General features: G+C 48.4%; 1 protein-coding gene across 1 annotated transcript in view; it reads left to right on the forward strand.

Annotated features, from left to right (window-relative positions):
• The window catches only part of RHPN2 (rhophilin Rho GTPase binding protein 2), a 56939-nt gene that overhangs the window by 19090 nt on the left and 25391 nt on the right, over positions 1–12458 (forward strand). Inside the window, exons 3-4 of the mRNA XM_032325131.1 lie at positions 6728–6856; positions 9230–9305. Of these exons, the coding sequence (XP_032181022.1) occupies positions 6728–6856; positions 9230–9305 (205 nt within the window). The remainder of the gene's footprint in view (positions 1–6727; positions 6857–9229; positions 9306–12458) is intronic.

The following is a 12458-nucleotide window of genomic DNA, read 5'->3' on the forward strand; positions in this document are numbered from 1 at the left end:
TTTTGCAGAAGAGAAAGATCTGACCTTTTTCTTTCCTTTTTTTTTTTTTTTTTTTGAATGTTCCAATAGTTAAATTTTAAATATTGGTGCATAGTTCAATGGGAGGTGGGGGGTTGGGAATAACACCCTGAGGACCAAGTGCACAAGCTTTCCCTTGATCTCGAGTTTGTATCCCCTGGGCCAGAGGGTCATGAAGCTCTGGGCCAGGGGCGACAGGGGTAGTGTCAGCTGTAGTAAGAGTGACTTGAGGTTAGTGGCTGCTCACATGGTCAGTTCTTATAGAGGCTGGTGTATGTCTGTGCTGTGAGGTGTGGGAGCCCCCTTGGCCTTTGGGGCCCATAGTAACCTTGAGGCCTGCCTTCCTACCCTGGCTACACTGGGATCAGATGTCCTGACAGATCGGCTGATCTGCTGCCCTCGCTGGTGGCCACAGGAGGCCACCAGGTGGTACTTGCAGGATTTGGGGTCAGATGGATTAAGGTCAAACTGTTCCAGTAAGGTCTATGAAGCTGGTACAAGTCTTTGATGCTTGTCAGTGTGGCTGTTAAAGGTGGGGGCAAGGGGGGAGGGACAGCTCTTTTACTGGAAGGCTTGGGAAAAAAAGTTACACTAAAGCAGATGGAGTTATATGGGTCAGCATTCAAAATTCACCTGTATCTTTAAGAGAAAACACGGACATTAAAGAAATTTTGGACTTGAAGCAAAGAAGCAAGCCATAGTCAACGTAGAAGCCAATTTTTTTTTTTTTTATAAAGGTTTTGTTTATTTTTTGACAGAGAAAGATCACAAGTAGGCAGAGAGGCAGGCAGAGATAGAGAGGAAGGGAAGCGGGCTCCCCAGCGAGCAGAGAGCCTGAGGCGGGGCTTGATCCCAGGACCCTGGGATCATGACCTGAGCTGAAGGCAGAGGCTTTAACCCACTGAGCCACCCAGGCGCCCATGTAGGAGCTAATACTTCAGGTGGAAAAGGTCTCAGCAGCTCCAAATTCAGGGAAAGAAGGTGTGGGTGTAGTAGTACCCTCGGGAAATAATTGGATGTAGCTTTCTGTCCCTGTTCACGCTTGTTGGGCTGATCACTCATAGAGTCAGTGGGACGCCTTCTCATTCTTGACTTTCTGCAAGTGTGTGCATTCTCTTTATGAAAAACCCAAGGGAAGAGGCCTTTCCTTGGAGGTCCAGGCCAGAGGGAGGCCATGAAGAACGTAGGTTGGAGACTTAGCTGAAACACCGTTCTGCCCCTTCCTACTTGGCTTTAAGGATTGTTTTGGATCTATCCTCAGTTACTGGGCCATAAGGTTCTCGGAGGAGGTTTACAGTCAAGGGGAAGGTGAGAAGAAAGCCATGTTCTTCCAAGGAGGCCGAAAGATGTGATTTGTTCTCATCTGGAAAGGCCACCTAGATGCAGAGCATCAGTATTGAGGAGACGGAGGCTCTGGTTTTAATTCCTAATTTGGGCCAGCTGATTCTGTTTTCATATGTTACCCTGGGCTCTTCCCTCCGCTTGGACACATACGTCATACTCAATTGATTGATCTTATTTGAGAAGTCCTGTCCCCTTTCACCAGCGAGTCTTTGAAAAATCATTCTCTGTGCTAGAAGCAGCTTACACTCTGGGGTTGGTTTCCCATTCGTCCTCATACCCAAAGGTTAGCATTGTGGAGACTGACCCTTAAGCCCACTCTGCGCTTTCCTTCCCCGGCCACAACTTTTTCCAGAGTGACCCACCCAGAGGTCCATGTCCAAAGAGCAGCTCGCTGATTTGTTGCAAATCCTAAATCTCAAATTGCCAAGTCAAGAGGGAAGAGAAGTGGCAAATAGGTATATAGAAGTGGAAAAAATCCAATGGGCCTGTTTAGAGGCTCTGCAGATATTTGGGCAAGGGTCTTAGGGTGTAAATTGTTATAATTAAGTTGGATCTACTCTGTTGCTGAGAACCAGACCCCCCCACCCCCACCATTGCTTCTAGAGAAGTGGTCTTTACTCTATTTGTTTTTCATCAACTGAAATTTGTTGAGCCCCCACCATGTAGAAAAGTCAATGCCAGTTCCCAGGAGAAAGAGAATGAAATAGAAGGCAAAGTTCTTGTTCTCCATCATAACTTCTGTATCCTTTGTTAGTCACAGGCCACAGTTTGTCTTGGAGCTTCCTGGCAGGCCCTATGAAGAAGGGACTGTGACTCACACATATCAGATACATCGGTTCCACCAAAGGCAGACCAGTTGCAAAGAAGAAGCTCTTCCCAGTTTCTTTCCTCATGTCCTTGTGGACGTGACCTGCTAGTGTATCAGTCACATTCTCAGAAACACCTGAGAATTTTACAGATTTGTGCAGATTTTACAAGCAACAGATTGTGACCGTTAGGGTGTAACGAAATCAATTCATGGGGTTGCTGTGGTGTTATAAAAAATAAGTATCTGTGGGGTGCCTGGCTGGCTCAATCAGTAGAATGTGAGACTCGATCTCGGGATTGTGAGTTCGAGCCCCATGTTGGGCATATTGTAATTCAAAATAAATGAAGACTCTGCCTGGTTCCTCGCACAGAGCTCCTAGAACCCTTGGAACCTCATGTCTTCTGTGTGCTAATGGGGGAACAGGACCTTCAAAATGGAACTTTTGTTTTTATATATTTATTTTTTTAAAAAAAGATTTTATTTATTTATTTGACAGAGATCACAAGTAGACAGAGAGGCAGGCAGAGAGAGAGGAGGAAGCAGGCTCCCCAGTGAGCAGAGAGCCTGAGGCGGGGCTTGATCCCAGGACCCTGGGATCATGATCCGAGCTTAAGGCAGAGGCTTAACCCACTGAGCCCCCCAGGTGACCCTATTTAATTTTTTTTTTAAAGATTTTATTTGTTTGGGGTGCCTGGGTGGCTCAGTGGGTTAAAGCCTCTGCCTGTCAAATAAATAAATAAAATCTTAAAAAAAAAAAAAAGATTTTATTTGTTTATTTGACAGAGATCACAAGTAGGCAGAGAGGCAGGCAGAGAGAGAGGAGGAAGCAGGCTCCCTGCCGAGCAGAGAGCCCGATGTGGGGCTCGATCCCAGGACCCTGAGATCATGACCTGAGCCAACTGCAGAGGCTTTAACCCACTGAGCCACCCAGGCACCCCCAAAATGGGTCTTTTAACCAGGTAGACCAAACCTGGTGAGAGAATTGTAATTTATAGCACCACCCCTAGACTTTTGGGGAGGGGGCTGAAGATGGAGTTCAGTTGCCAATGGCCAGTGATTTTATCGATTGGGCCCACATAGTGAAACAGGGCAGCCTGCCTGCAGCCCCTCACAATGAGCTTTGGGAGCTTCCATGTTGGTGAAGACATCGAGGTGCTAGGGGCGTGTCGTGTTTGGAGAGAACAGGGAAGCCGCTCCCCCTCCTCAGCCTGTGGGTCTGTTCCAGCTGACTGCTCTTAAGTTGTGTCCTTTAAATAAACCACAGTAAAAGTAAGTGAAGTGATCTCCTGAGTGTTCTGAGTCTTTCTGGCAAATTACCTAGAAGGGGTTGGGAGTACCTTGATTTGTAGCTGGTTGGTCGCAAGTAGAGGTGCTTCCCCCCAGCCTTGTGACTGGCCCCTGACATGGGAGGAGTCTTGGGGGTACTGAGTCTTTAACCTGTGGGAATTGAGTTTAATTGAATTGAATTGCTGGGCACCCAGTTGGTGTCAGAGAATCAGAATAGGAGAGTTGCGAATATTACTCTTTAAAAAAAAGCTATTAGGAAAAAAAAGGGGGGGGATGCTTGGGTGGCTCAGTTGATTGAACATCTGCCTTCGGCTCAGGTCATGATTCTGGGGTCCTGGGATCGAGTCCCACTTTGGGCTCCTTGCTCAGCAGGGAGCCTGCTTCTCCCTCTCCCTCTGCCTGCCACACCCCCCACTTGTGCTCATGTTCTCTCTCTGACAAATAAATAGAATCTTTTAAAAAATAAAAAATAAGCTATTAGAATGGAATCAAATATGTTGGGATATATTGTATGCGTGGCCAAGTTTGGTTTGTGTGACTTTTGTTTTAGGGATATGTATGTGTATGTGTATACTGTGTTGTAATATAAAATGTATTTGTTACGGGTAATCATGCTACCTCCCCTCCCCACCAAAATCCCCAAACCAATGATATTTGCCAGACTGAGCTTCCAATATCTCATTTCTCTGCTGGGAAGCCCAGATGTGTGAAGACATACCGTGTAGTAAAAGGGCAAGTATCTTTCTATTTGCAGCCAGGATCAAGCATGGCTTTTTCTGAGGAGGCGTAGCCTAAATTTGTAGGTCAAGGAGAAGGAGTTCAGTGATGGGCCGGGGAGAGCAAAAAGAGGGAGTATACCTATAAACACATCATGGGGAGAAATTGATGAGCTCAAATATGTGGCAAGGCCAGGAGAGCCCTGGCGCAGAGGGCAGACTGTAGGGGAAGTGTTTTTAGTATTTTGCTTTCTGGGGAAAAGGTGAACAGGCGGTGAGCAAAGTGAGCCCATGACAGGTGACAGGATTTTCATCAGCTGGTGTGGAGAATGTGATCAGGTACTGTTTCTCTGGCTGGCTGGAGCTCTTGGCTGATGACCCTCAGATGTCCTCATCCATGAAAGGAGGAAGTTCTAGTAGCTGGTCCGAGGAATGACTGAGGACCTGACAGGATGATGGTTCATGGGCTTGTACCCTCAAGGCCTGGCTCAGGACTTGGTTATTCTTTTTTCTTTTCTTTTAGATTTTATTTATTTGAGAGAGAGAGCATGAGAAGGGGGAGGGTCAGAGGGAGAAGCAGATTCTCCGCCGAGCAGGGAGCCTGATGCAGGACTCAATCTCGGGACTCTAGGATCATGACCTGAGCCTAAGGCAGTTGCTTAACCAACTGAGCCACCCAGGCGCCCTATAGACTTGGTTATTCTTGCCAGTGTTACTTTTGCGTTGATTCCTAATCCGTAAAGTGAGGGGGCACCTGGAAAGTCTTCCAGCAGGTGTCTGAACTTCCGCTTTGAGGATTTGGGTGAAGTTCATACCTTCATACTGCTTACACCATTCAATTCCAGGGATCTCATTTTACTAATCCAATTTGCCAGTTAATGGATATCTGGATTTTTCCCACTTTTTGTGTCTTCTACGAGTCATGCTACTGTAAACATCACCTACACGTCTTTGTTGGGATGTAAGTTTTCATTCCTCTCACATAGATTCCTAGGAGTAGATGACTCAGTTGTATGATAATATCTGTAACATTTTTATTAATTTTTTTTTTAAAAAGATTATTTATTTGAGAGAGAGAGCGAGCGAGTGGTAGGAGCAGCGGAGGGAGAGGGAGAATCTCAAGGAGACTCCCCGCTGAGCGCAGACTCCAACGCAGGGCTCAATCCCATGACCCTGAGGTCATGACCTAAGCTGAAATCAGGAGTTGGACCTTTAACCAACAGTCACCGAGGTGCCCCAGATAGTTAACATTTTTAGAAACTACCCAGCTGTTTTGCAAAGTGCTGTGTCATTTATATTCAGCAGTGTGTGAATTCCAGTTTCTCTACATCCTCCTCAATACTTGCTATTGTTTCTTTTTTATTACTAGTATTACTAGCATTGCTGTTACTAGTCTAATCTCATTTTGGTTTTATTTATTTATTTGTTTTTTTTTTTTTTTTAAGATTTTATTTATTTATTTACAGACAGAGATCACAAGTAGGCAGAAAGGCAGGCAGAGAGAGAGGAGGGGAAGCAGGCTCCCTGCCCAGCAGAGAGCCTGATATGGGGCTTGATCCCAGGACCCTGAGATCATGACCTGAGCCGAAGGCAGAGGTTTAACCCACTGAGCCACCCAGGTGCCCCTTGTTGAGAATTTTTGTCATGAATCTATGTTGGACTTTATCCCACTTTTCTTTTGTATCTGTTGAGAGGACTATGTGTTTTTTTATCCTGTATCCTATTAATAAAGTATGCTACAGTAATTGATTTTCGGATATTAAACCAACCTTTCAGTCCTGGGATAAGTCCCACTTGGTTGTGGTATGTAATCCGAGTTATGTTAAATGTTGCTGGTTTCCGCTTGCTAATATTTTGTTGAGGATTTTTGCATATATATTCATGAAGAATGTCAGTTTATTGTTTTGCTTTCTTGTGATGTCCTCCTCTGGTCTGGGTCAGGGTAAGACTAGAGCTCATAGAATGAGCTGGGAGCATTATCTCCTCCTCCGTTTTCTTTTTTTTCTTTTTTTTTTTTTTAAAGATTTTATTTATTTTTTTGACAGAGAGACATCACAAGTAGGCAGAGAGGCAGGCAGAGAGAGAGAGAGAGGAGGAAGCAGGCTCCCCGCTGAGCAGAGAGCCCGATGCGGGACTCGATCCCAGGACCCTGAGATCATGACCTGAGCTGAAGGCAGCGGCTTAACCCACTGAGCCACCCAGGCGCTCTCCTCCTCCGTTTTCTTACCCATTTCCTTTCAAGGGGATAATTGATGGTCTTTTTGGGGTGGCTGGGAGCAGTTCCCTCTTATCATCTTAAAGCTAATTCTTTGTAGGGGTGTCTTAAGATTCACGTCTGGCAGCTCAGTGTATCACCGACATCCCAAGTCCCTTTACTGGTAGGCGTGGCTCAAGATGGGCCTGTTGCTGAGCATTTTGGAGATACCAGGTCACCTCTGGTCCTCATACCTGCAAGGGAACCCTCAGAACTTCCTTATGGGGCCTGGGAGGTCTGCTCCCCCGGCAGCTGGGCAGCTTGGCTGAAGGCACTTTTCTCCCCCTTCTCTTTTAACAGAGTAGCTACAAACCAGAAGGTTCGAGAGCAGGTGCGCCTGGAACTGAGCTTCGTGAATTCAGACCTGCAGATGCTCAAGGAGGAGCTGGAGGGGCTCAACATCTCAGTGGGAGTCTACCAGAACACAGAGTAAGTGGGGGCAGTGCTTTGGGATGAGAGGGATGGACCAGTTTGAGGACTGAGTATGGCGTAAGAGTCAAGGGGCGAACAGATGGAGTTTGTTGGAAATACCTGGGGAGTTGGATGATAAGGCATCCAATTGTCCTTGGACCCACCTTGTGACATAGTTTTTGGGAAAAGCTGTGTGACTGGGTCCGGATGAAGAGATGGTGTCTCTCATGTAGCTTTGCCATGAAGATGCCCTTGTGGTTGGATCTGAGAGTCAGCCTGCTGGATGGGGGGGCCCGTACTGCCTGCCCTTCTTCCCTGTCAGCCTCATCACCGTGCCTAGGGCTTAGCCTGGGTCGTTCTGAGGATAGGACACAAAAAACACACCAACTGCTTGGCAGGGATCCTTGACATCAAAGATTAAGGGGACCCAGGTGAGTTCCCTGAGGAGACACTTCAAAAATGGGCCCCATTACATCTTCGAGAAACAAATACAGTAACTCAGAAGCCTCTCCTGGGGAGTTTGTGCCAGAGCGATATTAAGGCGGGGCCTTCAGAAAAGCTCAGAAAGTCTTCCCAAGGGGAGCTACCTCTGAAAGGGAGGTGAAATCACTTCGAGAAGCTCTGTGCAGGGAAGTGAGATTTCTCAAAAGGTAGGTGAGCGCCAGGGGAAACTCAGTAAACAGTCCTGTGGATTCACAGAAGGACGACTTTTGGGAACCCGGAGTCCCCTTTGGAATGTGCTTTTCCTGATTGCCCCCAAGCCTCTGCATGGCCCGTGGGGTGTTTTTCAGGGCTGGAGGGAAAGTGTCAGCGTGTGAAACCTCTGCTCTTCCTTCTATGACGTCCAGGTGTCCTGGCTCGCTCACCCATGGGCTCCCAGTGTGGTTTTGAACACTGAATCAGAACACTCAGTAAGAGGCTTCTCCAAGTCTCCTCTGTGGTATTAAATGCCATTGTTCTGCCCCGAGGTCGACGTTCCTTGAATAAGCAAGTCAGGGCCCAACTTTGCTGATAAACGTAGGACATTTCATATTCCCACTTGCTGTCCTGGATTGCTGGGAGCCCCACCTGCAGAGATGGGCACGAAGGGCCCGCATGATTTCAGCGTGGCCCTTGCTGCCCGGGCGGTCCCCTGTGCCATCGGGAGAGGGGTGAGAGAGATGTGCAGGTTCGTACTGATGCCTTGGGTTCGCCTCTGCCCTCTTCCTATTTTCAGAACAGATGGTTTCTTTCTAAGCACGGTGGATCTTTAAACATTACTGTGAGGCAGGCCTGGAAGAAGAGGTCGGGCGGGGCAGATGAGAAAACACGAGGCTGGAGGTCATGGAGTTTTGTTAAAGCGTGCGGTTGGGGCTGGGGTGCCCTGGGTGCTCTCCCCAGTCACGGGGAGAACAGGCCTTGTCTCCACCCCCAGTGGGGTGAGGGCAGGAGGGTGCTGGGGCCCAGAGGAGAGAGGCACGGTCCCTCCTCTCTCCCTCCAGTAGCACCCAGCTTCCCCTGTAGGCTTTGGGGAAGCCACGCACACCCAGGGTTGGATCCCGCCTGCTTTTAGAGCAGCCCGTGGTTTTCCCTTCGGCCACAGAGACAGTTTCGGCTTACAGCTGCATTGTCCACTCCCCCTGCCCAGCATTCCTGGCCTTCTCCCTGGCTGGGCTGAGCAGCCCTAGGAGGTCTCCTATTACAGGTCAGGGAGCTAAATCTCTGTTTGCAAAACACACAGCCTGAGCCCCCTTTACTTCCTGTTAGCCCTGCCCCTAAGAATGTAGACTCAGGGTGATCTCTGGGGGAACTGAGTGGTCAGTTGGGGTGGGAGCTGTGTGGGGGGCAAGTAGCTGGCCGGGGTGTGACCCTGGGCTGGAGCTAGGGGCATTTAGGTGTCAGGAGGAGCCCTGGCCCTCAAGCTCTTCTCCGTGCAGGTGCTGGGGCACCAAAGGGGATAACACCCCATCAGAGGAGGCCTTGCGAGGGCTCAGGTTGGAGGGCGCAGGAGAGGTGGGACCTGCCCTGGTGGGGAAGGGGGAAGGAGGGTGGGGATGGGAGGGGATGAAGGAGGTCCCCTGGCAGGGTGGTATGCCCAGGTCGGGGAGCAGTGCGCACCCCAGACCCAGACCCTGCCCCATGGGTGGTCCTCAGTGAAGTCAAAGAATGGTGGAATTCGAGACCTGGGTCAAGGTGGTAGGCCTCCTGTGTTAGGCTCTATAGTCCAGAAGTCACAGGGCCCTGGGATTGGGCTTAGAACAGAGACAGGCACGTGACCAGTGGCATCTTTATGGAACCTGAAGTGGTGTGTGCAGGATTGGCGTCTGGAGGTGGGGGGTGCTCTGAGCTGGGCTGCTGGGTGCAGAGCGGCTGGGATCCCAGTGTTCACATACCTTGCTGTGTTCCTTATAGGGAGGCATTTACGGTCCCGCTGATTCCTCTTGGCCTGAAGGAGACCAAGGATGTTGACTTCTCTGTCATTCTCAAGGTAAATCTCAAAGCACTGGACACTAGATTCACTGTTTAAAAAGACAAACCAGGAATTGTGTATCCCTTGCATGTGGCCTTAGGCTCAGTGGGGCGAGTGTCAGTTGAGTTCTGTAAGCTAGATAGTTTGTCTGTCTTCCTGTGACCTCACACCGTCTTTGGTCCCTACAAGGTGCAGGCCCCAGAAGGCAAGTTAGAAACCTGGGTCTTCCTTCCCCAGGAGGCCAAGCCAGAGATGGTGCGTGGAGGACATGCTTTGGAATTTTAAAATTTCACTCTATTTTAATTTCTTCTTAAATTTGGTGACCAGTGTAGGCCATGTTTATGGTAGAATTGCTAATTCTTTCCCCTGACATTTTATTATGAAAATTTCTTTTCTTTTCTTTTTTTTTTTAAAGATTTTATTTATTTATCGGGGGGGAGGGGGGGAGAGCGAGCACAGGCAGACAGAATGGCAGGCAGAGGCAGAGGGAGAAGCAGGCTCTCTGCTGAGCAAGGAGCACGATGTGGGACTCGATCCCAGGACGCTGGGATCATGACCTGAGCCGAAGGCAGCTGCTTAACCACCTGAGCCACCCAGGCGTCCCTATGAAAATTTCTAAACTTCAAGAAAAACTGAGAGGATTTTGCGGTGAATCCCTATATACTCAGTACCTAGATTCTGCTGCTAACATTTTGTTAGTTATCTTTTTATCTGTCTGTGCATTCATGTATTGATAGACCAATCCATTCTGCTTTTTGATATATTTCCCAATAAATCAAACATGTTGGTTAACTATCTTTAAATACTTGAAAAGCTGGAAATTATGAGTTTGTTTGTTTTTTTTTTCCTCCATGAATTCCTGGAGATCTAGCCTCTTTTCTCTCTCTCCCGCCCTCCTCCTCTCCCTTTTCCTTCTGGTTTTTTTTCCTCTCTTCTTTTTAAAAAAATCAGGTTTTTTTGTTTGTTTGTTTGTTTTGTTTTAAGATTTTATTCATTTATATGAGAGAGAAGAGAGTGCAAGTGAGAGCACAAGCAGGGAGGAAGGTCAGAGGGAGAAGCAGGCTCCCTGCTGAGTGGGAAGCCCCATGTGGGGGCTCGATCCCAGGACCCTGAGATCATGACCTGAGCTGGAGGGAGACGCTTCACCATCTGAGCCACCCAGGCACCCTATCATTCTGAGTTTTAGTGAATCACCTCTAGCGTCCAATTAGGAGGAGAAAGGGGACATGGGGTGGGAGGTAGCCCCCGCCTGAGCCTTCCAGCATGGGCACGATGGATGACAGTCAACCCCAGTGTCCTGAAAAATGCTTCCAAGTACTATGTTTCTTTTCATAGCGGTCCTGTTAGTTGACTCATCTTGGACTACTTCTAGTTTAGAGAAGAAAAAAAATTATATGCACATTGGGTGCTATAAAATCTGTCCTTGGGGTGCCTGGGTGGCTCAGTGGGTTAAGCCTCTGCCTTTGGCTCAGGTCATGATCTCAGGGTCCTGGGATCAAGCCCCGAATAGGGCTCTCTGCTCAGTGGGGAGCCTGCTTCCCCCTCTCTCTCTCTGCCTATTTGTGATATCTCTCTCTGTTCAATAAATAAATTAAATCTTAAAAAAAAAAATCTGTCCTTTTAAAAGCAGTCGATTCGTGCTTGAAAGCTTGCTGCCCTTGACCTGCCGTCTGGAGCTGAGACTATGAGTGTGGGCAGAAGAAGCTCCTTCACTTGGGGACTGCTGCCTTGTTTACATCTAGGTCCCTGTCCCTGTCAATTTGGGGTTTATTTTGGAGTTTGAGAAGGGACATTGGTAGTCTCACAGGACTCGGGATCACACGAGATTTGATTTTCTGGGTAGAAAACAACCCAGGAGCTGCAGCTTTGTGCCAGCTGTTTCCAGGCTGCCAGAACTGTGAGACTCAAGACAGCCCTTGCGACTGTGGAGATGTCTTTAGGTGCTTTTGTGGAATGGCTTCTTTCTTTCTTTCTTTCTTTCTTTCTTTCTTTCTTTCTTTCTTTCTTTCTTTCTTTCAGATTTTATTTATTTGTCAGAGAGAGAGAGAGAGCAAGAGCAGGGGAACAGCAGGCAGAGGGAGGGGGAGCAGCAGACGCCCCACTGAGCAGGGAGCCCTATGTGGGACTTGATCCTGCGACTCCAGGGTCATGACCTGACCACCAACTGGGCCCCCCAGGTGTCCCTGTTGAGTGGTTTCTTTACGATTCCATTTGTTGCTTGGCACCAAGCCTGCAAGAATGCAGGCGTGTTAAGGGAGACTTAGAGCAACTTGGAGCTTTCTGGGCATCTGCAAGGATCCCAACGAGTCATGTGCTGGATTCCACATTAAACTCAGTGGGGAAAAAAAAAAAAAAAATCACATGTTGCGGGCACGGCCAAGTGCTGTTTAGCTGAGGCTTCCAACCATGTCATTTTAGCCTAAAAGGGACTCTTCAAATGTCAGTCATAGGAAAATGAGCACATCTGGGGACATTCTGTTTCCCAACCACCCCCCCACCCCCCACCCCCGTCCTCGTGTGTGCTGGAGAGTTCCAGGCAGGTGCTGCTGGAGTTGCTTGGCCTGAGCACAGCTCCAGGTGCGGCTTGTCTTGCTCGCCACCATGTGTACCTGTGTGACACTTCGTTGTCAGCAAAGCTTCCCGCTGTGATTTGGTTCTATTTTTAAACAAATGAGCTTTCCAATGACCTCATTAAAAGGCACTGTCAGGAGGCACCTGGGTGGCTCAGTGGGTTAAGCCACCTGCCTTTGGCTCAGGTCATGATCTTTTGGGCCTAGGATCCAGCCCCAGGACCCCATTCTCTGCTGCCTGCTCAGCGGGGAGCCTGCTTCTCCTTCCCTCCTCTCCCCTCCTCCCCCAAATACAGCTTCATTTATTTTTTTAGATTAAGAACAGGATTGAAAAACATTTGGAAAAATGCCAAGACAGGGAAAGCTCTCTCCCAGCCCCACCCACCTCCCCCTGAGCTCAGTGACCTGCTCAGCGCTTAATCTTTGGACACTGGGGCTCCTTCTCTCTCAGGGACCTGACTTATGAGGCTGTGTGGCTCTTCCCCTCTTCCCCTCCTTAGGACTTCGTGAGGTGTCTGCTTGCAGTAGGTGCTGAGCCACGTGGCTGTTAATCTCATTCTTGTTTTTGTTTTTTTTTTAAAGAGTTATTTATTTATTTGAC

The sequence above is a fragment of the Mustela erminea genome, chromosome 19 (assembly GCF_009829155.1).
Source record: "Mustela erminea isolate mMusErm1 chromosome 19, mMusErm1.Pri, whole genome shotgun sequence".
Lineage (NCBI taxonomy): Eukaryota > Metazoa > Chordata > Mammalia > Carnivora > Mustelidae > Mustela > Mustela erminea.